The 26816-nt window shown below is 42.0% G+C and overlaps 1 protein-coding gene across 1 annotated transcript in view; it reads left to right on the forward strand.

The window, feature by feature from the left end:
• DPP10 (dipeptidyl peptidase like 10) overlaps positions 1 to 26816 on the forward strand; it is a 744229-nt gene that overhangs the window by 689499 nt on the left and 27914 nt on the right. Inside the window, 8 exon segments of the mRNA XM_030210103.1 lie at positions 6 to 104; positions 207 to 276; positions 13743 to 13825; positions 13828 to 13882; positions 13884 to 13926; positions 14587 to 14594; positions 20615 to 20669; positions 25035 to 25134. Of these exon segments, the coding sequence (XP_030065963.1) occupies positions 6 to 104; positions 207 to 276; positions 13743 to 13825; positions 13828 to 13882; positions 13884 to 13926; positions 14587 to 14594; positions 20615 to 20669; positions 25035 to 25134 (513 nt within the window).

Consider the following 26816-nt stretch of genomic DNA (forward strand, 5'->3'; position numbering starts at 1 on the left):
TACAGAAATATATATATTGGAAAGCAATGCAGAGTTAAAAGAAGCAATTTTTAGAAAAATGTTTTCCAAATCAGACATTAAAATGATTCACATTGAGGACTACGGTAAGTCAAATAAAATGTAACCTTTTAAATCAAATAGACTGATAAATATAGTACATTAGTTTAACAAGCTATCATTAAATATTGTTTTTTTTCTGTTTTAAGAACTTCCTTTGAAGCTGTCATTTCCAAGGGATTTCACAGAACAGAACCAGTATTCTCTTCTATTGATAATGTAAGTATTGCCATCTATATTTTAATACACGCCAGGGACAGGAAAGCAGTCAGACCAGTTGAGAACATCCTCTTTCGTCTATTTGAGATTCAGCTGGTATGGAGCCTGAAGGCTGCAGGTTCAAATTCTCAGCTGTTTTATTGGGAAATAGTTGGTTTAGTCTAGGGCATTGTAACACATATCAAACCATGACACCACATCTGATTGAACCCTAGTCTCTTCTGAACTGCTGCAGTTTTATTTTAGTTTGACTTCTTCAAATAATAATCAGGTTGGTATTCAAAGCAATTAAAGCGGCTAGGAAAGGCTCCTGGCCACTTAAATTGCCTTTGCAGGGCTATTGGCTGATATTGAGTGGCACTTAACTAGTTAGTGCCACTGAATATAACCACAGACCACTAAACTATTTTGTGGGTGGAGTCAGCACTTATGCAGTTAGATGCCAATATTCAGTACTTAGCCTAAGTTAAGCCTCCATATTAGACCATATAAAGCACAGTCCTATCTTTATGCGTCACTTAGGTGGTTAAGTGCTGGATAACGCACTTAACAGCATAAGAGATAGCTGGCTGCATAAACCTGGATATATCAATGTCGATGCCTGGACATGGCCCAGCATTGAATATCTGGCTAAAAACACACTCACTGCCACCAGGTGAATATCGTTATAATCTACCAGTCACAGTTTCTGCCACTCTCCTCTTCCTCTGCTGGTTTTTTTTTTCTGAGGCTCTTCTTAAATGTCGTGCTATCCATAGTAAAACAGCAGCAATTTACGAACTGCTACAGTTTCTCTCTTTCAATTGCTCTTTCTTAGTGAAATTTGGCTTCGGCCCGGTGAAGGATCTTTTTTCCTCCAATCCCTTCCTCCAAAGTACCCAGTCTTCAGTATGTGTAGGCAAACCTGCAGAGGTGGAGGTGTGGCCCTATTTGGTTCCATATCTCTTCCTCTCTCAAGACTCTCTGTTACTATCTTTCCTTATCCTGAGCCGTTTCATTTTCTCCACAGAAAGGCAGTACATCAAGTCCCATTTCCCTTTCCTCAGCTTTTGATACTGCTCTCTGGGATTCTCTTGCTTGTTCGCTCACCATTGCAGCCACCCAATATAAAAATCTTGATTTCTTGGTGATTTCAATATTAATTATAATTCTCCTAGGCCACAATCCAATGGTATCTTTCTCTTCTTTCTGATCTTGAATTATTTCAACATGTTCTATTCCCAACTCACTCTGCTGGCAATACCTTAGATCTAGTTCTCTTACTGCATTCCTGCACTGCTATATATATTTTTTTGTTACATTTGTACCCCGCGTTTTCCCACTCATGGCAGGCTCAATGTGGCTTACATGGGGCAATGGAGAGTTAAGTGACTTGCCCAGAGTCACAAGGAGCTGCCTGTGCCTAAAGTGGGAATCAAACTCAGTTCCTCAGGACCAAAGTCCACCACCCTAACCACTAGGCCACTCCTCCACTGTTGCTACTATTTGAGATTCTACATGGAATGTTGGAATAGCAACATTCCATGTAGAAGTCGGCCCTTGCAGATTACCAATGAGGCAGCGCAGGCTTCTGCTTCTGTGAGTCTGACGTCCTGCACGTATGTGCAGGACGTCAGACTCACAGAAACAGAAGCCTGCACAGCCTTCTACATGGAATGTTGCTAGTGGAATAGCAACATTCCATGTAGAATCTCAATAGTAGCAACATTCCATGTAGAATCTCCAATAGTATCTATTTTATTTTTGTTACATTTGTACCCTGCGCTTTCCCACTCGTGGCAGGCTCAATGCGGCTTACACGGGGCAATGGAGGGTTAAGTGACTTGCCCAGAGTCACAAGGAGCTGCCTGTGCCTGAAGTGGGAATCAAACTCAGTTCCTCAGTTCCCCAGGACCAAAGTCCACCACCCTAACCACTAGGCCATCATCCTAATTTTCTGCCTCTCCAGTTCTATGGTCTAATCAATTTTTTTTGTATTTCTCCTTTAAATGTACTGGAACTATGCCAAGATGTATCACTATATCTCTGTTATAAGGAATTTTCATCAGTTGGGCTTATCCTCTATCCCTCCAATTTTACTTTATCTCCTCCTCAGTACCTCACTTCTTCCTTAGATGAACAGGCTCTAATGTAGAATCCATCATCCATCATCAATATCTTGATCAGCACACTCCAGAGCAACCAATTCTAAAGAAATCTACCAGATGCCAACCTTGGTACCAAACTGGTCTTCGTTTACTGTGCCAGCAAGTTTGGCACGCAGAAAGACTTCGGAGGAAAACTTACATTGATTCGTCTCTACTTTCATATAAATCTACCAACTTTCTTTACTACTTGTGTATTAAACAAAAGAAACAGAAATACTACTCTTCTTTCATCTTTAACTCTTCTAGTAAGAACATAAGAATAGCCATACTGGGTCAGACCAATGCTCCATCTGGCCTAGTATCCTGCTTTCAACTGTGGCCAATTAGGGTTCCATGCTACTAGTCCCGGTGCAAGCAGTGGCTTCTCCTATGTCAATATCAGTAACAGATTATGGACTTTACCTCCAGGAACTTGTGCAAACCTTTTTAAACCCAGATACGCTAGCCACCATTACCACATCCTCTGGCATGAGTTCCAGAGCTTTATTATTCTTAGAGTAAAAAAAATATTTCCTCCTATGTGTTTTAAAAGTATTTCATCAAGTGACCCCTGGTCTTTGTACTTTTTGAAAGAGTGAAAAATCAATTCACTTTTACCCATTCTACACCACTCAGGATTTTATAAACCTCAATCATATCCCCCCTCAGCCGTCTCTTTTCCAAGCTGAACAGCCCTAACCTCTTTAGCTTTTCCTCATATGGGAGGAGTTTCATCTCCTTTACCATTCTGGTCACTCTTTGAATCTTTTCTAATTCCGCTGTATCTTTTTTGAGATATGGTGACCAGAATTGAACGTAGTACTCAAGGTGAGGCCCCACCATGGAGTAATACAAAGGCATTATAATATTCTTGGTCTTATTTTGCATCCCTTTCCTAATAATTCCTAGCATCCTATTTGCTTTTTTGGCCACCACCACTGGACAGAAGGTTTCAGCATATTGTCTACAATGACACCTAGATCTTTTTCTGAGCGCTGACTCCTAAGGTGGACCCTAGCATCAGGTATTATGATTCGGATTATTAATAAATCAAAAAAGCTCTTTGTCATCTCTAATCTTACATCACATCATAGATTGGATGCAGTCTCTATAAATCCATTAGCATCTGATTTCCAACTCTTAAGATTAAAGCAAGTTACAAAGGGACACACTAAATATTTCCCTGTCCAAGTGAGTTTACATTCCAGGGTGTACTTGAGGAAATGGAGAGTGAAATGACATTTTCAAAGTCACAAGGGGAATCAGTAGAACAGACAACTATCTTCCCTGGTGCACAACATTCTGCTCTAACCAGTAGATGATTACTCCACTCCTAAAGTGCTAACAGGACTCAATGAAACTCAGTGGAGGGGTTTGTTCAGGAGTCTTACCACTTGAGAGACACCATAGTCCAGAGTAAACCCATGTCATATGTACTACACTGTGGGCCTTCCTCCATGCCAGCTCCTTGAAAAACAGAAACAAAGCACACTGTCTCAATGAATCTACCATGATGCCCAGCACTCACACTTTGGCAATCTCCTGTCATCTCTTAGTGTCTTTCACTATTCCTCATTATCTGAAGTAGTTACTCTCAATCCTGAGTCAAGCATACTCCCTTCTCCCCTGCTCCATCCAAAACCTAATTTAGAGACACTGTTTCCCCCTGCCTCCTAGGTATTCTTCTTCCTGAAACCTCACTCAAGGATTCTCTGCTCCCAGGCGGGGTGTGTGGTCAGTGACAGAGGTATGGGGTATATTGTTTGTTGGCTGAGGGGATACTGCTGTGGGTAAGGGGAGTACAATAATTGTTGGCTGAAGGGGTGAGTGGAGAATGTAGGTTGTGTGGTGGTTATGTGATGGAAGTCCTGTGATATATATTTTGGATGAAAGGTATATCAGGGGTCATAGATTTGATATACCAGCTTTCAGTGGTACAACCAAAGTGGTGTATATATTATATATAGGTACTTTCTCTGTCCCTACTGAGCTCACAATTTAAGTTTTTTTTGTACCTGTGGCAATGTATGATTAAGTGACTTGCCCAGGGTCACAAGGAGCTACAGTGAGAGTTGAACTGGGTTCCCCTGACTCTCAGCCCACTGTGCTAACCATTAGGCTACTCTTCAGTGAGTAAAAGTAGCATGCGGGATGGAGTGTGGGGTATTTGGTGGATGAGGGGATATGTAGGATATGATGTCGGTGCCAACTGGCATTGAATATCCAGGGCTAATTCGGCATGATCTAGCCATCAGGTCTTATGCAGGTCCCAGCCAATATTCAACCAGGTCCCACTTAAGATACTTAAGATTATATGGCCAAATCCTGACCCTCCTCCTCCTTCCCCCCCCCCCCAAAAAAAAAATATGATTCCACTCCTATTCCCCCAGAACATGAAGAAAGTCCCCTTCTGGTTAAGTGTCACTGAATATCGGCTGCAATCCAGCAGCGTGAGATTTAAGCAAGCAGAAGCCTCTCCTACCCATTTAAATCATTTTGAATATTGACTGGTGCGTTTCTAATTAAAAATACCCCAAATATCAACAAGATATAGCAAATGATTTTGCATATCTCTGCTTCAGTGTCCACTTATCAAACATCTTAATTTTTGATGCATAAGGCCTTTTGGATGCCATATAACCTTTCAAAAGTCATGTCATCAAGGGATAACAGATGCTGGCATTGTCTTAGAGATGTTGTCACATATGATGTTTCAGTGGCCATCATTCCGGCAATATTGGAGAGCAGTGTGGACTACCTGTATGAACAGATAGTCCACACTCCTGGTAGGAGTGGAGGAGTGGCCTAGTGGTTAGAGCACCAGTCTTGAAATCCAGAAGTGGCCAGTTCAAATTCCACTGCTGCTCCTTGTGATCTTGGGCAAGTTACTTAACCCTCCATTGCCTCAGGTACAAACTTAGATCATGAGCCCTCCTAGGACAGAGAAATATCCAATGTACCTGAATATAACTCACCTTGAGCTACTACTGAAAAAGGTGTGAGCAAAAAATAAAAAAAAATCTTTAACCTAAGATTTTAATTTTGAAGTCATATACGTAGGTTACTTACCCCTCTCTCTCAGAAGCAAGTCATATCTGTTTGATTTTTCTACTACTTTGGTGGTTAAAGTTGTTTTAAATCACTGTAAAAATTCTCAGGCCATCACTGATGTCTACTGGTGGAATCTTGTCTGTTTATACCGGAGGTATGAAGGGGCGGCAGAGGAGAAGTTTGTTGGGCAGCATTTTGATAAGTAGAGAGTACTAGATGATATCATCGCTAATTTGGTTGTGCTATGATCTTGACACTTTTGCTTTTGGCCATTATTGTTTTGGATATGGTTGGTTTTATGGTCTTATTTTTTGTTTGTTATTTGTTGAAACTCAATAAAAATAGAACTAAAAAAAAATCCTAAATATCAAACATGCAATACAGTAGAGGTTTAAGTATTGTGTCAGTGTAATATGTCTCTGTAAAATGAGACTGTTCTTGCTTGCCTTCAGCAGAATAATTTCAATCATTTGTACAGTGAATCATATTTAACAGATGACTCAGAGAGAAATTTTCAAAACTATGTGGGTAGCAGAAAGTCTTCATGTTCTTCTGCCCACAAATTTTGTACCATTTCTGAAAGGGAAAATATGTATGCGTGTTCCCTTTGAAAAAATTCTAAGGAAAACATACACATGGAAATTTGCATTTTCTTTTTTTTTTCTACAGGTATTTTGTTTCCCGAAACACATACACAAATACAAACATATATATATATATATACACACAGTCTTCCAGTCCCAAGTATGTACTTTACTGATCCTCAGTCTTGCATGGGTTCAGAGTTGGAAAATTTCAAGCAGCCTATTCATGGTACTGAGGATAAATAACATTTGAAAATTGCCCTCTTCAATAGCATTTCCACAGGTAAAACAGTCCTTAACCCATTACATTAGGCTTTTATAAAATTGTTTGTCTGTGGGGGTGTAATGACTCCAAATAGGTTATTTTTGTTCATACCACGATAGTAATGAGCTTTATTTCTAAGCCCGGGTATGTGGAGTATGATCTCAGTCTCTCAAATTTACTACTAACGCTCACCGTAGTGCTTGCATTGGGCGAAAGAGAGCTTCCTTGTAGAGTTCATGAGATGTAACATGGATAGGCAATTTATTCAGGTGTACTTAGAAGTTCTTTTTGATCAAGACTATGGCATCAACAATGATGGGATACATTTCTGTATCTTTCTGCCACATTTTCTTCTTCTCATTCTGCATTTCTTGGTACTTGAGGATCTTCCCTCTCTCCACACAATTCAACAAGTAATCGCTTGGAACCAGCAACTCTAGAATCAGTGTCATTTTAGTGTTTTTCTCCTTTACCACTATATATGGTTTGTAACATTATGCTTGTAGCAATGGTGTAGCTAGAATTGTATATATTATATAGTTATAGTTGTATCAGCAAATAATGCCCCGCAGGGGCGTAGCCAGACTTCCGTGGGAGGGGGGTCCAAAGCCCGAGGGGAGGGGGGCACATTTTAGCCCTCCCCCCGGCGGCGCCCCCCCCCCCCCTCCATTGCCGCCCCCCCCCCCCCCCCCCGCCATTGCCGCCCCCCACGTCTTTTCCGACCCCTCCTCCCGCCACGAACCCTCCCCCGCCGCCGCCTACCTTCACTTTTACTGGCGGGGGAACCCATAGAGTTCTAGATCTTCAAAAACTATATCACTGTTGTAGTCAACTAAATCAATGAAAGCAAAAGCATATATATATAACTTATCTTAATCTTCTTAGAAGCTACGAGTCACTTTATATTGCTTTAAATCCAATGATTAATGTGTTTCTCGTGCTACATAGACTTCGCTTATCGAGTCCTGATCAGATTTCCGGGATCAATGCCCACCTGACAGGAGCCTGTTTCGCAGTTATTTGCTTTGTCAAGGGCAATATGCATATATTTTGACGGCACTCAATATAGATCCTGCCTATATTGAGTGCCGTCAAAATATATGCCTATTGCCTATAGATCTAGAACTCTATGGGTGCACAAAAACAACTATAAAAAAAGTGATATGGACACAGTGTGATATTAAGACACGTATATTTAAAATTGAACACGAGCAATCTCACAAAAAGCAAATATTGTGCACCATTGGAGGTTGGGGGCAGTCAATGATTATATGTCGTCACAAACATATTGGCTCAACATAAGCCAGACACTTCTAAGTGTCTGTGTGACTGTATGAGACGTCCCCTTTATACATAATATATTTCTGTTGTGGCAACGTGCTCTCCTTATCTATATTTGTATATCTGGGATAAGCAGCATAAAATGTATTGAACTTTTTTATGATCTTGCCATGTATTTATGACCTGGATTGGCCACTGTTGGAAACAGGATGCTGGGCTTGATGGACCTTAGGTCTGTCCCAGTGTGGCAATACTTATGTACTTCTGTACTTCTGTACTGAATCTGGCTGAAAATGTATAGCTTCTGTTTGAATATGGACCTCATTTCTCCTAGGGCCCTGTTTACTAAACCGCGCTAGAGGTGTATTAGTGCTTTTAATGCATGCTAAGCATTATCATTCATTAACCATGTCCATAAAAATATTATGGGCATGTAGATACCTATAATATTTCTATGGGCATCTACACGGTTAGCGTGTGCTAGTTTTTAGCATGCTCTAAAAATGCTAGCACATCTTAGTAAACAAGGCCCTTAGTTTGGGTTATTTACTTTGGTTCCAAAACTCACTCAGTCCATTTTTTTTGTCAGTTTTGAGTCATGCAATTAATTTTATCAAGGCAACATTCATTTACTGTAACTTATTCCTGTGACAAAATTCATGGACTTAGTGAGTTATGGCACAGGAATAAGCTACAGTAAATTAGTCTTGCCTTGATGAACAAAATTAATTGCATAGCTGAAAACTCACAAAAAAAATAGACAGAGAGAATTTTGGAAAAGTGCTCTTCAATTAGTTATAGGATTAAATTCAAGTTTCTTCTGTGGGATTTATTTATTTTTTTTGTCTATGGACATTATTACAATTTATAACCAAGCACTATAACCACTTGGGATCAAAATACATAAGTAAAGGGAAGATAAAAAGAAAAACAATATTTATACAAAATCTATACATCAGTGGCTCTAAGATGTTATAAAAATTAAGGAAAATAAAATAGTTCTGAAGTAAGCTGTGAAAATTGTAAGGCTGTTTATAGCTATTCTGCATGCTGTGTTAGATTCTTTCATTTGTAATTTGGCAATTTGTATTTTGCATTTCTTATCTTTTCATTTCTTTGTATTTTTTAATTTTTTAGAACTGCATTTTGATTACATTTTTAATTGTGATTAATTATGTGATTAGTTATGCAATTAATGGTGTTATTTATTTATTTTTGTTCCCACTGCAGCTTCTTGTGATTCTGGGCAATGGAGTGTTCAGTGATGTTCAAAGTCACAAGGAGCTGCAGGGGGAACAAAACTAAATAAATCACATATCTTTAATTGTGTGATTAATTACAATTAAAACTTTAATCAAAATGCATCCCTAAAAATAAAACAAATATATATTTAGGGAAAAAAGGCAAGTGAGAACCCTTTGATCCTAGAATCACAAAAGTGTGAGTGTCTAATCAAACTGGGGTATGTTTTTAATAAATTATCCATCAAAGAAACTATAGGGGCCCTTTAACTAAGCCGCGTAGATGCCTACGCACACTCAACGTGTGTTAATTTTGAGTTACCACCCAGCTGCTGTGTGTCCCTTGCGGTAATTTCATTTTAGACACGTGCGCTACATGCGCTGGAAAATATTTTTATTTTCTGGCGTGCAGTCCATAATCAGGTCATAATTGGCATTTTACCGCGTGAGACCTTACCACTAGGTCAATGGGTGGCGGTAAGGTCTCAGACCCAAACTGGACGCACCTCAATTTTCGTTTTGCCGCACATCCATTTTCGGTAAAAATTTTAAAAAGGCCTTTTTTTACAGGTGCACTGAAAATGATTCTGCACGCACCAAAAACACGTGTCTACACCGCCGCAGGCCATTTTTCAGTGCGCCTTAGTAAAAGGGCCCCATATTTAACAGATTGAAATGCAATACTTGCACAGGATCTTCAGTAAAAAGAGTGTGTCTAACTGAACCACATCAGGTCTCAGTTGTAAATATTGTCTATGCTTCCTTTGAGTTTCCCTAATGACGTCAGAAACACTTTTAATCAAATAATTCAGAAAATAAACTGTACAATGCCTAAAGTATAATTGAAGGAGCCAATCTCTGTCTGCAGCAAGTGCGAAGACCACAGTCATTGCAGCTGGTACAACCTTCTCTGCAATACTCCGCTGCCCATCTTGTCTTCCGCCAGGGTCGCTTTACTCATACTACCCCTCTCCTCAAGTTGCTTCACTGGCTCCCTATCCGTTTTCGCATCCTGTTCAAACTTCTTCTACTAATCTATAAATGTACTCACTCTGCTGCTCCCCAGTATCTCTCCACACTCGTCCTTCCCTACACCCCTTCCCGTGCACTCCACTCCATGGATAAATCCTTCTTATCTGTTCCCTTCTCCACTACTGCCAACTCCAGACTTCGCGCCTTCTGTCTCGCTGCACCCTACGCCTGGAATAACCTTCCTGAGCCCCTACGTCTTGCCCCATCCTTGGCCACCTTTAAATCTAGACTGAAAGCCCACCTCTTTAACATTGCTTTTGACTCGTAACCACTTGTAACCACTCGCCTCCACCTACCCTCCTCTCCTCCTTCCTGTACACATTAATTGATTTGATTTGCTTACTTTATTTTTTGTCTATTAGATTGTAAGCTCTTTGAGCAGGAACTGTCTTTCTTCTATGTTTGTGCAGCGCTGCGTACACCTTGTAGCGCTATAGAAATGCTAAATAGTAGTAGTAGTAGTAATACATGTTTCTAATATAGCCTGGACATCTAGTACATCAGTTCCCCCATGATGGTAAGAAGCTTGCTCAGTTCTCTTTTTTCTTTTTCAAGGGAAATAGAACAGTTTAGTAATAGGAGACATGTTCTCAGGTAAAATTTTCAAAACCTCAGTAACATATGTTACATATCATGCAGGGTCACAAGAAAAGACTTAGGAAAAGGTATCAGACGTAGATTAGAACCCCTAACAATATTATCCAGATTTTCTACTTTCCATCGTAAAGCAGTCATATCTTTAATTAATGCAGCATCCATAGCCACTCTACCCTGAATTTTAAGTTTCTGATCTTTTAGCTCTACTTGCATTTGGGTCACAGCATAATCCATTTTTGATAACTTGAGATGATGGGCTTGTGCTTTCAATTGTAATTCTCAGATTTGTGGAGTCAGCATGGCCTTAAGGTATCTGTAGCTACCTAAATTGTTTTGAATATAAATACTTGAGGCCGCTTCAGAGAAAAGGAAGCAGCAGCCGTACCCAGCAAAGAAATCTCAGAAGCACACAATGCTGCATGAGATAGACCACCTTCACTTACACCCTCAATGGAAATCTCTGCTTTTCTGTTTGCTCACCATTTGAACCCAGCAAGATCTCAAATGTCACCAAACAAGGAGACCAGCAGTTCATTCTTATTCAGAATCCTCCCCTTCCTGCCAAGGCTGAAGCCATAAGAAGTTCTCAGATCACCACTGAAAGAAACTTCTGGACTATGGGGTCCTTTTACTAAGCCGCGTAGGCGCCTACATATACCCAATGTGCGATAATTCAGAACTACCGCCCGGCTACTGCATGGTCCGGGCGGTAATTTAATTTTTTACGTGCGCCCACTGCATGTGCCAGAAAATGTCTGGCGCATGGCACTAACCGGGCGGTAATCGACATTGTATGCGCACTGACGATTACCGCCCGGTTAATGCACGAGACCTTACCACTAAGTCAGTGGGTAGCGATAAGGTCTCAGTCCCAAAATGGATGCGTGCCAATTTTCATTTTGCCGCACGTCCATTTTCAGCCAAAAAAAGGCCTTTTTGCAGGTGCGCTGAAAAATGAACCTGCGCACATCCAATACACGCGTCTACACCAGCGCAGGCCACTTTTCAGCACACCTTAGTAAAAGTGCCCCTATGTGTGGAACTGTGTGGAGGCAGAGACACTCGCAGCTCAGGGCTTAATAAAAATTCTGAGCCAACAGTCACACCGAGACCAATTCAGCAACATTGGCATGGTACCCAAGTCAATCTACAAGCTGTGATGCTGAAAAAATGAATCCATAGTACCCAAAGATGCAATAGGCTAAGATCTGGAGGACATACCTTTCTCCTAAGCTTGCATGTCCCGACTGCAAGAGAAACAGTCAACATTCTGGAAGTGGGGATTCAAACTGCTGCCATCATGGATTCTTGGTGTGGGTTTTTAAAAGAAATATGCCTTCATTTGAAATGACTTAGGAAATGTCAACCAATTTTCCCATGTTGTTTTACCCTGAAACAACAGGAACTATTGGAGCAGTAAGCAGATCTATTGCACAGCAGTATGCACTATTCAAGATGTTGTCCCCAAAATGGGGGGAAAAAACATGAATCAAACAAAAAAATCCCTGTACACAAAATACTAAAAAAAAAATTAAAAAAATGAAAATGTGTGGACTGCATACTGCACACTCCCAGCTACTGAGTTAGTGTTCTTTTCATTTGAGACAACAAGATTTTTGGTATGTCCAACTTTTAAAAAAGTGTTTTCAGTGATAGGCTTTCATGCCTTGACTGAACTTCATGGGAAGGATGATTTGTTGGTCTTGTGTAAGAGACTGAAAATGTATTTTCTTTGGCCTTCCCAGAGGTTTTATGAACTGTATGATACTTCACCCTCCATTACCTCAGGTGCAATGTAAATTGTAAGCCCTCGGGAACAGGAACATACCTACTGTACCGAATTGTAACTCACTTTAAACTATTACTGAAAAGTCGTGAGAAAAATCCAGTTTTTGCACTGTGGTATGTTAATTATATGCTTATATGTTTCTTATATATACATTTTAATTTTATATTTTGTTGCTAAGATTACTGGTGCCTTTTGTTACCTGTCTAGCATAAAGCAAATAGGGTGGTTATAAATGAATAAATGAACGTGAAAATGTGAATTTCTAAGTGGTCCTCAATAACTGCAGTGTGTCATGGGTGACGCTTTAAATATTTGAGATTTAACTTTAGTAGAAGCAATACTCAGATGGAGGGTAATTTTATAAAAGATCACCTAAGTTGCCCGGGTGTAGTTTATGAAATTATGTAAATGCCCACAAAACACATGGAAATTGTGGCACAAAGAAGCAGCGTACATTTATACCTATTAACGACCAAGTGGGCGATGGGGGTAATTCTACAACTGTATAGAATCTAGTCCTATATGCTGGTTTATACAGTAATCAAATGCGAATAGTGCTTATAAAATGAGGACGTATGTAAGTTAGGCACCCTGTTGGCACTTTTGTGGGTAGGCGTACGCTTACACGTGTAAGTTCTAGCATTTTTATACATTTATGTGTGCAAGGGGCATGTGAATGTGTGCACCTAGTTTAGGGGCCCAGCAGCGGTACGCCCAACGCAGGCTTACCGCCCGCTCTTCCAGGACTACTGCCGACCCTATGGGGGTCACCAGTGATAGTCCTGCCCGAAGCGCACACCATTTCCAGAGGGAAAAAGAAAACGCTCTGGAAATGGCTTGCGTGTTGGTAACCCGGCAGTAATCAGGCATCACCACACTGTTTACTGCCGGGTTAGCACAGGAGCTCTTATCGCTCCCAGTTGCATGGTCATGCGATAAGAGTTCTCTTATCACATGGCCATGTGTGTCTGGGGTCTTTTTACCCACTGTGGTAAAAAGGGCCCTGGCGCACGGGAAAAAAATGTTCCCTGCAGCTTGCACAGGATCCTTTTTCCCACAGCTTGGTAGAAGGACCCCTTAAAGAACTGTCCTTTATGAGTTCAATAAATTAAATAAAATGAAACTTTTATGCACATCCATTTTGCAAATCCCTTTTGGGAAAATGCTTGTGCGTGCTTTATACTCATTTGTTTAGATCTAGCAGGGTGTCCTTTGTCCTGTTCATGACTATAAGTAAACCAACTGGTCGATATTCAAAACAATTCAACAGGCCAGAAACAGCCACTGATTGGTTAAATCAATTGTTCGAGGCTATCTGCTAATTTTCAGCTGCACTTAACCAGTTATCGCCACTGAAATAAGCGGTTACAGGTAGAAAGGTCTTCCAATATCCCAACCTAATCTCTTCTGCTATAATTAAAGCCTGTTACATCTTGTTCTTTCTCATTGTATTATTTTGCCAGTAGGCCTCACTTGTGTCTGCTGTGTTGGCATTTGCAGTGATGATGCTCCAGGCAGCCAGTTGGTTACCGATAAGTTTAACATCGACTGGGATTCAGTGCTTGTCAACTCTGATAATGTCGTTGTGCTCGGTTTGATGGCAGAGGGAGTGGATTTCAGGGACTTAAATTCTACAAGAAGTCCACGATGCTTAGGATCAAAAGATGTCAAAGATCAAATAACAGTGTGAGTGAGTTATTTGAAAATATTTTCTTTTCATTCATTAATATTTCCACTCTCATTATGTTTCAATTAAATCTCTGTCGTGATTATACACATGATGATGTTACTTTTATTTTTATTTATTGCTCTACTCTTTCCTATGGAATCATACTTATTTCATACCATTCTCAATGGCAATGATTTTCCAGTCCACAGCTGTGCAAAAACAGTAGTTTATGTGAGGGAATGATTTGTTAGGAAATTGCCCAGACTTGATGCCAGTAAAATTGCGTGTATAGGGCCAGATTCTATATATGGCGCCTGGAAAATCCACATGGAAAACATTTCCACCTAAGCGTATTCTATAAGCGGCACCTAGATTTAGGTGTGGTATATAGAACATGCTTAGTTGATATCCTAGTGCCTTAAACTACATGCATCCATTTACACCATCAAAAACATGGTGTAAATCCTGACATGTAGATTTAGGTGCAAAGGGCTGTATTCTATAACCGTGCGTAAATTTAGAAACGCCCATGAAAAGCCCATTTCCTTACTTATAACCACTCCTATTTTTGTCTATGCACATTACAATTTAGGCACAGTTTGTTACAGAATATGCTTAAGGAGTTGTGCGTGTAAATTCTAATTATTGCCAATTAGTACTGATTGGTTTGCTGAGCCAATTAAGTTATGCGCGTTGTTACAGAATATGCTTGGATTTTGGCACAGATCTCTAGGCGCACAATATAGAATCCAGGGGATAATGCCTTTTGGATGGAGGGGTGGGTAATTTCATAACAAGGCATCTATATGAAATGTTCAAAAACTGCTTATTTTCGAAGGAGAAGGGCGGCCATCTTCCGACACAAATCGGGAGATGGCCGGCCATCTCCTAAACCTGGCCAAATCGGTATAATCGAAAGCCGATTTTGGCCCGCTTCAACTTCTTTCCGTCGCAGGGCCGGCCAAAGTTAAAGGGGGCGTGTCGGCAGGGTAAGGAAGGTGGGACGGGGGCGTGGTTACGAGATGGCCGGCTTCGGCCGATAATGGAAAAAAGAAGGCCGGCTCTGACGAGCACTTGGCCAGCTTCACTTGGTCCATTTATTTTTAGGACCAAGCCTCCAGAAAGTGCCCAACTGACCAGATGACCACCGGAGGGAATCGGGGATCACCTCCCCTTACTCCTCCAGTGGTCACCAACCCCCCTTCCATCCAAAAAAAAATTAAAAATCTTTTTTTTTGCCAGCCTCAAATATCATACCCAGCTCCATGACAGCAGGTTGCAGATCCCTGCAGCAGTTTTTAGTGGGTGCAATGCACTTCAGGCAGGTGGCCCAGGTCATCCCCCCCTACCTATTACACTTGCGGTGGTAAATGGGAGCCCTCCAACCCCCCCAAACCCACTATACCCACATGTAGGTGCCCCCCCCTTCATCCCTAATGGGTATGGTAGTGGTGCACAGTTGTGGGGAGTGGGTTTGAGGGGGATTGGGGGGCTCAGCACACAAGGTAGGGAGGTATGCAGTTGGGAGCTATTTTTGAAGTCCACTGCAGTGCCCCCTAGGGTGCCCAGTTGGTGTCTTGGCATGTGAGGGGACCACTGCACTACAAATGCTGGCTCCTCCCACGGCCCAAATGCCTTAGATTTGGCTGGGTTTGAGATGGCCGCCATTAGTTTCCATTATCGTTGAAAACCAATGCCGGCCATCTCTAAAGCGGCCCAAATGTTGAGATTTGGCCAGCTCCGACCGTATTATTGAAACGAAAGATGGCCGGCCATCTTGTTTCGATAATATGGTTGGGACGCTGCTTTACGGGGCCGGCCATAAAGATGGCCAGCCCCATTCGATTATGCCCCTCAAAGGCTCCTAATTATAAAACCTCATCTTCTTCCCTCCATCCTTTACCATTTCCCTCCCATTCTCCTTCCCTTTCACCTATCATATCCTTGTCTACCTTCCCTATTCTAGTTCATTACGTTCTTTTCACATGTCCTTTGTAATGCCTTTCATAATGTAAGTAGTTATGATCATCACAATTTATAATACTCTTCCTACATTTCCTTGTTTTTACTATATTCTTTACCATGTAAGATGCTTTCTTTTACTATCAGCTTAATAATGAAAGAGAAAAACGCCTATATTGCGACCCAAATCGGGGGAGATGGGTGTCTTTCTCCCGTGGGTGCCCAAATCGGTATAATCGAAAGCCAATTTTGGGCGTTTCCAACTGCAATCGGTCGCGGAAACGGGTAAAGTTGATGGGGGGTGTTGGAGGCGTGGTGAAGGCGGAACTGGGGCGTGGTTATCGGCCAAGGAGAGATGGGCGTCTTTAGCTGATAATCGAAAAAAAAGGCATTTTTACCGCGATTTTGGGTCACTTTTTTGGACCCTTATTTTCACGAACAGGTCCCAAAAAAGTGCCCCAACTGACCAGATGACCACTGGAGGGAACTTTACAAACTTTTTTTTCCAGCCTGTATGCCAGCCTCAAATGCCGTACCCACCTCTATGACAGCAGAATGTGTTCTATCCACTGACAGCCTTTTCCTGGTTCTGATGTGGCTCTCGGGTGAGTGTGACACCTTTTCTGTTATGCGCACTGCAGAGTCACATCAGGAATGCATTGTGGTGGGTGTAGGGTATCGGGCTCCGTGATTCCAGTAGCTTGTGGCAAATGCTCACGATGTTGGTAGTTGGTAGGCTCTACTCCCATGGTGCTTTTCCCCCTCCTTACTGGGTCAGAGTGTGCCCTGTTTTGTTTCCGGTAGTCCATGAGGTAGTGGCCATTTTTGTAAGCCAGTTTTAGATCCCTTTCACGTGTTAGCCACGTTACAGAACTTAGTTCTTCCCTTGAATGTGGCTGAAAGAGGGCATTGTACAGCATTCTGCTAGCTCTGACCTACTGCTCATCTCAGTACCAGGGAGACTCGTTGCCAGTGGGGCACAACCTCTGATCTGCAGTTAACTGTGAGTAAGCGTGCTTATTCCAATAAAGGACATTTTCAGGAGAGATTAGTCTTCAGGTGTCAACTGGTGTGCCAATGTTATATAGCAGCAACCAGTCCTAGAGGCCTGCGTGTATGCAGGTCCCTGGAGCACTTTTAGTGGGTACCGCAGTGCACTTCAGGCAGGCAGACCCAGGCCCATCCCCCCCTACATGTAACACTTGTGCTGGTAAATGGGATGCCTCCAAAACCCACTGTACCCACATGTAGGTGCCCCCATCACCCCTAAGAGCTATGGTAGTGTTGTACATTTGTGGGTAGTGGGTTTTGGGGGAGGGGGGTTGGGGGCTCAGCACCTGTGGTAAGGGAGCTATGCATGTGGGAGCGTTGTCTGAAGTCCACCGCACTGACCTCTAGGGTGCCCAGTTGGTGTCCTGGCATGTCAGGGGGGCGAGTGTACTACGAATCGTGGCCCCTCCCATGACCAAATGGCTCAGATTAGGACATTTTTGAGCTGGGCGTTTTTAGTTTCCATTATCGCTAAAAAAAACAAACGCCCAGCTGAAAAACGTCCATTTTTTCGAAAATACGGTCTGTCCCGCCTCTTCACGTACCCGTTTTCGGACATAGACGCCCATGGAGATAGGTGTTCGCGTTCGATTATGCCCCTCCACGTAAGCCGCACTAGACCTGCTGTATGTGGGGAAAGAGCGGGGTACAAATGTAATAAATAAATAAACCAATCTTCAAACAAACATCTCACTCATGATCAAAAAAGGTTCACAGAACTCAGTTATATATTTTAGTGGACCATCATATAAAACGTTTTCTGGAGATTACGCACCCTGTTGCTCCAAATATAAATGTTTTATAATTATAGGTCTACTCCAAATTTTAACAAATGTGTTATTTTCTATCCATTATTGTGTATCCAAATATTAAGGGACCCTTTTACTAAAACTTAGCACACAATAATGGACATTATTATAAGTGTTTCAAAGGTATAAAATAGGATATGCAGCATTTAGCGCCCTAATTTCTTTTAGCATGTACTAAGCTTTAGTAAAATAGCCTCTAAGTGTTCAACTTCCCTTAAATCCAAAAATGTTGTAAGAAATACTTAACTTCTAAGGAAGTAGCCCATAATTCACAGCAACAACATGATCTCATTTCAAGCTATAAGTTATTCCAAAGCTTCTATCATAACTATGGGGTCCTTTTACAAAGCTGTGTCAAAAGGGGGCCTGCGATGGCGTCGGCACATGTTTTGACATGCATTGAGGCCCCATTTTTAAGCAGTGGGTAAAAGGCAGGTCTCCCTTTTCTTAAAGAAATTGCCATGCGGCAAGTGAACCACTTGCTGCGTGGCCATTTCGGGGAAGAGCACTTACCACCACCCACCTTACCGAGGTGGCGGTAAGGGCTCCCACGTTAACCCGATGGTATTTTTTGCAGAGGGAACTACCGCTCGTTCTGCCTCGTCTCACCCTATGCTTGGAACGACCTTCCTGAGCCCTTACGCCAAGCCCCCTCCCTGCCCGTCTTCAAGTCTTTGCTTAAAGCCCACCTCTTCAATGCTGCGTTCGGCACCTAACCCTTACCGTTCGGTGAATCCAGACTGCCCCAATTTGACTGCCCCTATCGGACCGACCGTTCACTTGTCTATTAGATTGTAAGCTCTTTGAGCAGGGACTGTCTCTCTTTGTTAAATTGTACAGCGCTGCGTAACCCTAGTAGCGCTCTAGAAATGTTAAGTAGTAGTAGTAGGCTGCTTTGGTAACCCAGCAGTACTTCCCTTTTAGTGACAGTAAGACTGCATTGGGCTTACTGCCGCTTTGTAAAAAGGCTCTTATGTGATGAATCTTTTCGGCATTATTTTAGTTTCTCTTCTTCTTCTGCCCATAGCTTCTCGGCATACAAATGGAACAAAATGGCACCCAGTCCTAAATACAAACGTTCAATGACAACAGCCATTTATTTTTCTGTCTTTCTGTCCAGATTTCATTATTACTAACCAGTCTTCAATTACCCTCTTTTTATTGCATCTACCTACAAGTTTCCACCTCTTTCCCTCACCCCGGCCCCTTCCTCATATTCCCGGATTTTAACTCTGTCCTCTCCATCCTGTTTCCTTCCATCCCTCCTCTCCCCAATTCCATCCAGCATCTTCTCCCTCTCTCTCCTTTCCATCTAGTGTCTCTTCCCTCTCTTTCTCTCTCTCTCTTCTCCTTGCATCCAGCATCTCTGCCCTCTCTTCCTCCCCTTCCATCTAGCATCTCCCATCTCTCTCATCCCCTTCCATCCAGCATCTCCCCTTCCCCCTTTCATCCAGCATCTCTCCCCCTTTGCAGCATCTCTCTTCTTTCTCTCATTCCTTTCCATCCAGTGTTCATTTCCCCTTCTATTCAGCATATTACCCTCTCTCTCTCTCCCCTTTGCAGCATCTCCCATCTCTTTCTCTCTCATTGCTCTCCAACCAGTGTCTCCCTGCACCCTTCCATTCAGTATATTTCCCTCTTGCTCCCCATTCACAGCATTTCCCATCTCTCTCATTCCTTTCCATCCAGTGTCTCCCCTTCACCCTTCCATCCAGCATCAAACCCTCTCTTCCTCTTCACAGCATCTCTCATTCCTTTCCATCGAGCATCTCCCCCTCTCTCTCTCCCCTTTGCAGCGTATTCTATCTCTCTCTCTCATTCCTTTCCATCTAGAGTCTGCCCTTCCCCCTAGCCACCTCCCCCTCTATCTTCCCCTCCACAGCATCTCCAATCTCTCTCATTCCTTTCCGTCCAGTGTCTCCCCTTCCCTCCAGCATCTCCCTCTCTTTCTCTCCCATTGCCTCCCCCTTCTATTCACAATCTCCCTCTCTCCCTCTATCCTCTTCCATTCACTATCTCTCCTTTCCCCGTTCTATCAAATGTCTCTCCTTTCCATCTAGAATGTCTTCTCTCATTTCCCTATCTTGATGCAGCCATTCAGGATGTCTTCTCCTCTACTTCACCTATCCTCTCGCTCACTATATCCAGCCCCCTTCCCCTTTCCCGGGGCAAGAATAGAGATATAGGCACCAAACCACTAGCTTCTCCTTCCGGCTGCTGCTGTGGTGGCCTGGAGGAACCACGAGCTTCAGTGCTCTACCCTGCTGCCCTTCCCTTCTCTGCCTCTTGCTCAATCTCTTCATCCCCCTGCACCTGACGTGGCTACAAAGCAAAATGAAAACATGTGTGTGACTGTAGTCCTGTGCGTCGCTGTCGGCTTCCCTCCTCTCCGGAAATAGGAACTTACATAATGAGGTGGGGAGGGAGGAGGAGGGAAGCCGGCAGTGGTGCGCGCAGGACCATGGCCCCGTGCACATTTTCATTTTGCTTTACAGCTGCAGTGGGGCAAGAGGGGATGGAGATAATGAGCAAGAGGCAGGGAAGGGAAGGGCAGAGCATGGAAGCTCACAGTTCCTCCAGGCCGCCATAGCAGCGGCAGGGAGGAGAAGCCATTGGTTGGGTGCTTATGTCCCAACCCCTGCCCAGGCAGAAACAGCTCATTTGGAAAGGCAATGCTCCCCCTCGACCCCGCCCCCCAAACTACACCCATGCAACTCATGCAACTACAAATAAAAGGCTAGCTAAGTTTCCTAAAATGATGATATTAAGACTTATTTGAATAAAATGTTTCTAACTGAAGCATTTTAGTTATATTTTAATGTAGATAGACATTTACATAGTAGACTAAAATCAATAGGCTTATAGTTCTTTCTTTCTTACAGATGGCTAATGAAGCAGCCCTTTATTGATCCTAAAAGACTGAGCATATTTGGAAAGGTAATTAGTAAAATCAGTAATATAGATCATTTTTTTTCAATTGTAAATTCTAGTATGTTTATTTTTTGCTTCTTTAGCCCTTTGAAGTGTAAGGTGCCAACATTTGTTACATGTCTAAATGTTTAGAATACTAGCACTTGCATGTGTATATGGTCACCTATCTGTGTAAGTGCTAGCAGGGTACCTAAGTGCTATTTTGCATATACCCACTTAGGGCTGAATTCTATAAGCCAAGTTTAAACTTTAGGCATGGCAATTTGAACCAAATGAAACATAGTTCATATGTATGCACCTAAATTGGGCACGAGCCCCTCATATTCTATAACAATGGGCATAAATGCTAGGAAAGGCCATGTTCAGCCCATAAACCTCCCATTTCCATGCCCTTTTTTTAAACACACGCATAAAATTCAGGTGTGTAAGTTCTAATTAAATCTAATTAGTGTCAATAATTACTTGTTAAAAAGCCAATTATTAGCGCTAATTAGCTCATTGTTCAATTAAATTGCACATGCAATTTGGGTACCTGCCCAAATTTGTGCATGCAACTTGGCAACTTTTATAGAATTAGGGGGGTTAGCACATATTTGCAAGGAGGCATGCATAGCAGCAGAACATGAGAGCGACATAGGCAGGGCTCCGACTTACCCATGCAACTAAGAGGATGCAGTAAGTTATGTGCATGCCTACTGCATTTAGATGCCCACAATTATGCCAGCTCTATGGCTGCTATAAATGTGGCTGTCTAAATTAGGTGCACCAACACCGGATTATGCTTTTATTCTATATCGAAATCTTGTCACCTAGGTTCCATTATAGAGTAGGCACTTAACCATACAGTATCAGAATAACTAAATGAAGGTGCCCAGTTCTAGAATTGCTCCCGTACAGGGTAAAAATCAACCCCTCCCCCCCCCCCAATATTCAAAAGCATTTAACTAGCTAGGATCGGCACCTAGCCAGGTAAATGCACCATAATTGGCTATCTGGCGATATTCAGTGGGGGATAGCCAGCTATCTCCTGCTCAATATCACCGGTTAGCGGATAGCCGGTTACATCAGCTGATATAACCGGCTATCCGCTGATTTTCAGCCACTTTCGTGACTATATTTGGTCACGTGAATGCATGGGATATCCTTGGCTGGTTAGAAGATAACCGGCTAAATCTAAATATCAACATAGCTGGTTATCTTCTAACCGGCCAAAAATAAACTGGATATTCAGTGCCGGTCACCGGAAACAGCCCGGCATTGAATATCTGAGTTTAGCCGTGACTGAATATCAGCCCCCAAGTTTTTCCATCAATAAATATGTGCTTGCTCACCTAAAGATGTGGTTTGCAAATGTTCCTCTTTCCATATGTGAGTAAAAGTATGGCATTGTTTTACAGTTCACATTATTATAAAAATGAATGTATTTTTTGTCTCACTTGGAATGATTATGCTCTATTATTTTCTTCTTTTGCCTTTCTCTGTGTTAACCTCTGTAGAGTATGCTTTTGAGTATATTTAAATGCTCCTAAAAGCCTCTCCGATGAATGCCCTGATTGGTGTGCTTATTGAAGTGTAAGCAAAGCATCTTTTCACTCCTTGCTTTTAGTTTGGTGTGGCATTATAAAGAGATGAGCAACTCCACAAAACTGAAGTGAATGATGAGACTCAAGTATATTATAATACATCTATTAATGAATTGCATAATTTGAGATGAGACCCTATCTAGAAAGGCTTACAAGCAGGTTTATGTACAAGATATCCAGTGCCTTTGAGTCCTGATTTTTAGCATAGGATTTGAGTGTTTTAATTTGCCCACCTACTGGTAAATGTTCTAAATCTTTAATTAATTAATATTCTTATATACCACTTGCTAACCTGAAAGTTATCAAAGCAGTGTACATACAGGCACAGTAAATATTCTGTCCCTGGATAACCCACAAACTGTTTGTGAGATCTGAAGCTATATCAGGGGCAGTAGAACCCATTTTTGGTAGAGTAGATGGGACCAAACAAATCAACCTCAACCCCTGCCTGCCGTGTCCAGGATAAAAACGTGGTCAGGTCCTGTTGCCCATGTGAAAAATAATTGAATGGAACACATCTGCTCTTCCCTCTCTTTGAATTTATGTGCTTGTAGATTCACTGTACGCTGGCTGTAAAGAACAGACTATCAAAAAACTCCAAACTGCCCAGCATACTGCCACCAGACTCATATTTGGAAAAGCTAAATATGAAAGTGCAAAACCCTTAAGAGAGAAACTTCACTGGCTACCACTTAAGGAGTGAATTGCGTTCAAAATCTGCACGATTGTTCACAAAATCATTCATGCAGACGCCCCAATATACAGTACATGTCTAACCTCGTGGACCTACCTCCCAGAAACGCCACAAGATCATCCCGCAAATTTCTCAACCTGCACTTCCTTAGCTGTAAAGGACTAAAATACAAGCTGATGCATGCCACTTCCTTCTCCTACATGAGCACGCAGTTATGGAATGCACTACCTACAGACCTGAAAACAATCAACGATATAACTGTCTTTCACAAAGCTCTGAAGACATACTTCTTCAACAAAGCCTACAGTGAAAACCGATAACTGACAACTCACCAATTCACCTCACCAACCCAATCAGTTATGAAAATCCAACTACATAACTCCCGATCATTCTCTCCCTTCCTTTCTCTTCCCTACTCAATCTCTGCACAATACTAACTGTATCTAATATCTTGTAATGGCATTGTTAACAACATTATGTAAGCCACTTTGAGCCTGCAAATAGATGGGAAAAATGTGGGATACAAATGCAATAAATAATAATAATAATAATAAAGTCCCATTGTCCAATCAGCATATGAACTGGTTACAAGCTACCAACTTATCATACTGCCAATCAATAGCTCAGATCCTTCCTTGTTTCAATAGCTCAATTCATTCCTTGTTTGTCGTGCTGAAAGGAACATCTGTCTTTCACACTATAAAATCATGTAATGCCCCCTTTGTGAGCATTCTTGAGTTTGGGGCCCAAACTGGCAGGAGTATCCCCTCCCACCCACCCAGGGCCAGGTCTGTCAGTTCCTTGTATGTACGGCGCCTTGTGCCTCCCCCTGAGGTAGAAGGGGTTTAGTGAGTGAGATTTTCCTCCCCTTTCCCCAGGAAAATTCCAACAAAACTTCTGTTAATTTAATTCTCATAGGATTTTCAATCCTCTGTTATTTGTGACCTGTGCTATTCAGGTTTTACAAATTTCTCAGAGTAGAGAAATCACTCTATTCACTCTTCTAGAACCTCAGCCCTCTTGGCAAAAATCCTGAAATAGCAATTGTTCCAGCACTTAGGAAAACCCCTCCCCTTTCCTCTCAAGTACACAGAGACGGAGATTTCCCCTGTATTTGAGCTAATTTAGCACGTCAGACTAGAACAAAGCCTTGCGCGGGATTGGGAAGAAGAGGACCTCGGTTCAGCTGGCAGGGGTTGGGGTTCCCCGCCAGCAAAGGTAGGCAGCGGCGGGAGGGGGTGGTCGTCAGGTTGTCGGCAGGGGGGTCCAGGGGCAAATCTACGGGGGCCCGGGCCCCCGTGGCCCCATACTGGCTACGCCACTGGTGCTGGTATTTATGCCACATTTCCCTTGGTGTAAATACATGCATGTAGTAATAGGCACAGGTATATCAACTAAAGATATTCTATATACCACGCCTAAATCCGGGCACTGCTTACAGAATATACTTCGGCGGAAATTTATTCTGCATAGATTTTTCATGTGCCCTATGTAGAATCTAGCCCACAGCGCTCAAAATTGCGCGCACAAATTTGGGTGCATGCCCAAATTGTGCACACAATTTAATTGCTTAATGAGCCAATTAGTGCTGATAATTAGGCATTAGCAATTATTGGCGTTAATTGGCAATAATTGGAATTTACATGCACATCTTTATTGTTGCTATTCTATAAAGATGTGCATGTAAATTTTTCCATGCGGATCTGAAAAGAGGTGTGGTTATGCATTGCTTAATTATTAATGGCACCAAAATTGGACACTGGTCAGGGCATATCTAGATTTGTGTGCAGTGTTATAGAATTCATGAGGATTTCCACTAGTACTCAGTTGGTGTAAATCATTGTGCCCAAAACTGGCCATGGATCCTGGCACTAAGTGCTATTCTATAAACAGCGTCCCATTTGGGTGCCATTTACATAATTGAGTCCTAATTGTATTAGCGCCTAACTCAAAAAGTAAGGAGCATAAACTCTTTGAATATCAGTGTATGAAGGATAAAAGCTTGTATCATAGAATTATCAATATAGCAATTATGTTATAAAGAAAACTTGTCAGTGGACTAACTAAAACTGAGTTGACTTTGTCATTTCTTAGGGATATGGTGGTTATATTGCATCAATGATCCTGAAATCTAGTGAAAGGCTTTTTAAATGTGGAGCAGTGATTGCACCAATCATAGATATGAAATTGTATGGTGAGTACACTAAATTTGCAGTATGGCACAATGCTATTTTCATTTAAGAAGCTTGAACTGGAATTGTAAGAAAAGAATCAGGCAACACATAATGAGTAGAATGGAACGAGTAGATGTGGATTGATTGTTTACTGTTTCCAAAAATACTAGGACTAGGGAGCATGCAATGAAGCTATAAAATAGTGAATTTAAAACAAATCGGAGAAAATACTTCTTCACTCAACGTGTAATTAAACTCCGGAAATCGTTGCCAGAGAATGTAGTAAAAGCAGTTAGCTTAGTGGGGTTTTAAAAAGGTTTGCTTGTTTTCTAAAAGAAAAGTCCGTAAGCCATTATTAAAATGGACGGGGAAAATCCACTGCTTATTTCTAGGATATATACCTCACTCGAACAGGTAGAACAAGTGCGTGAACGTTTTGTAGATAGTACTTTACTTAGTAGGGAAGTGTCATAAAATCGCTAGGGGTAAGTTATGCTCTTTTACGAGTAAATTATACAGCTTTGTCAAGATGGTCAAATTGTTCGAACACTAAAGCTCCTGACGTGTATGTTGCAATAAGAATAGTCACACCTCTGGTGGTTGTCAAAACGTCATATACAAAATTAAGTGAATAAACAAGAGAAAGATTAGAATATCACCACTATAGAGGAGGGAGGTAGGGTAAGTCGATGATTACAACCATCGCGAAACAGGGGCATGTACAATTCACCCCTAGCAATTTTATAAGACTTCCCTACTAAGTACTATCTACAAAACGTTCACGCACTTGTTCTACCTGTTAGAGTGAGGTATATAAACCTAAGTAGTAGAACATTGCCACTGATAGTTGACAGTATTTCTAGGATAAGCAGCATAAAAATGTTTTGTACTTTTTTGGGATCTTGCCAGGTACTTGTGAACTGGATTGGCCACTGTTGGAAACAGGTTGCTGGGCTTGATGGACCTTCGGTCAGTCCCAGTATTTACGTACTTATGTACTTATAAGGGGACAATTTACTAAGCTGTGGTAAAAGGGGGCCTACACTAGTGTCAGTGCGTGTTTTTGATGTGTGCTGAGGCCCCCTTTTACCGCAGTGGGTTAAAGGATGTCTGTTTTAATCCAAAAGAAATGGCAGTGTGGTAAGCGAACCACTTACCATGCGGCCATTTCGGTGGGGAGCATTACCACCTCCCATTGAGGTGGTGGTAAGGGCTTCTGCGCTAACTCAGAGGTAACGATGCAGCATCTGGTGCTACAGAATAACCATCGGGTAAGCACTGGTACTACAAAAATAGAAAAAATTTTGTAGCACCGGAAATTGTGTGTTCTGGGGCTGGGAACTACTGTCGGGCAGTAGTTCTGGATTGCCACACAACAAGCCCATTGTAAAAGGGCCCCTAACCTATGTAATTTCTTCTGGAAGTAGTAATAAAGATTGGTAGTTAAATTGCTTTTAACAGACGTTCAGACAAGGTTCTGGAGGGTAGGATCCTTAACAATTAATAGCCAGGTGCTCCTTTCTTCTGGAAATGAGTGGCAGGAAAGGGATCTCCCCATTGGAATCTGTAAGGGAGAGAGAGAACAATGTGGGGGGGGGGGGGGGGAATTGAAAAATACTAATTTTATTTCAGAATTGGCAGGATTGGTGAGACTGCTGCGTCCCCTCATTTTGGGCTTTTTTCTTTTCTCCTTTAATTTTTC

The sequence above is a fragment of the Microcaecilia unicolor genome, chromosome 7, assembly GCF_901765095.1.
Source record: "Microcaecilia unicolor chromosome 7, aMicUni1.1, whole genome shotgun sequence".
Lineage (NCBI taxonomy): Eukaryota > Metazoa > Chordata > Amphibia > Gymnophiona > Siphonopidae > Microcaecilia > Microcaecilia unicolor.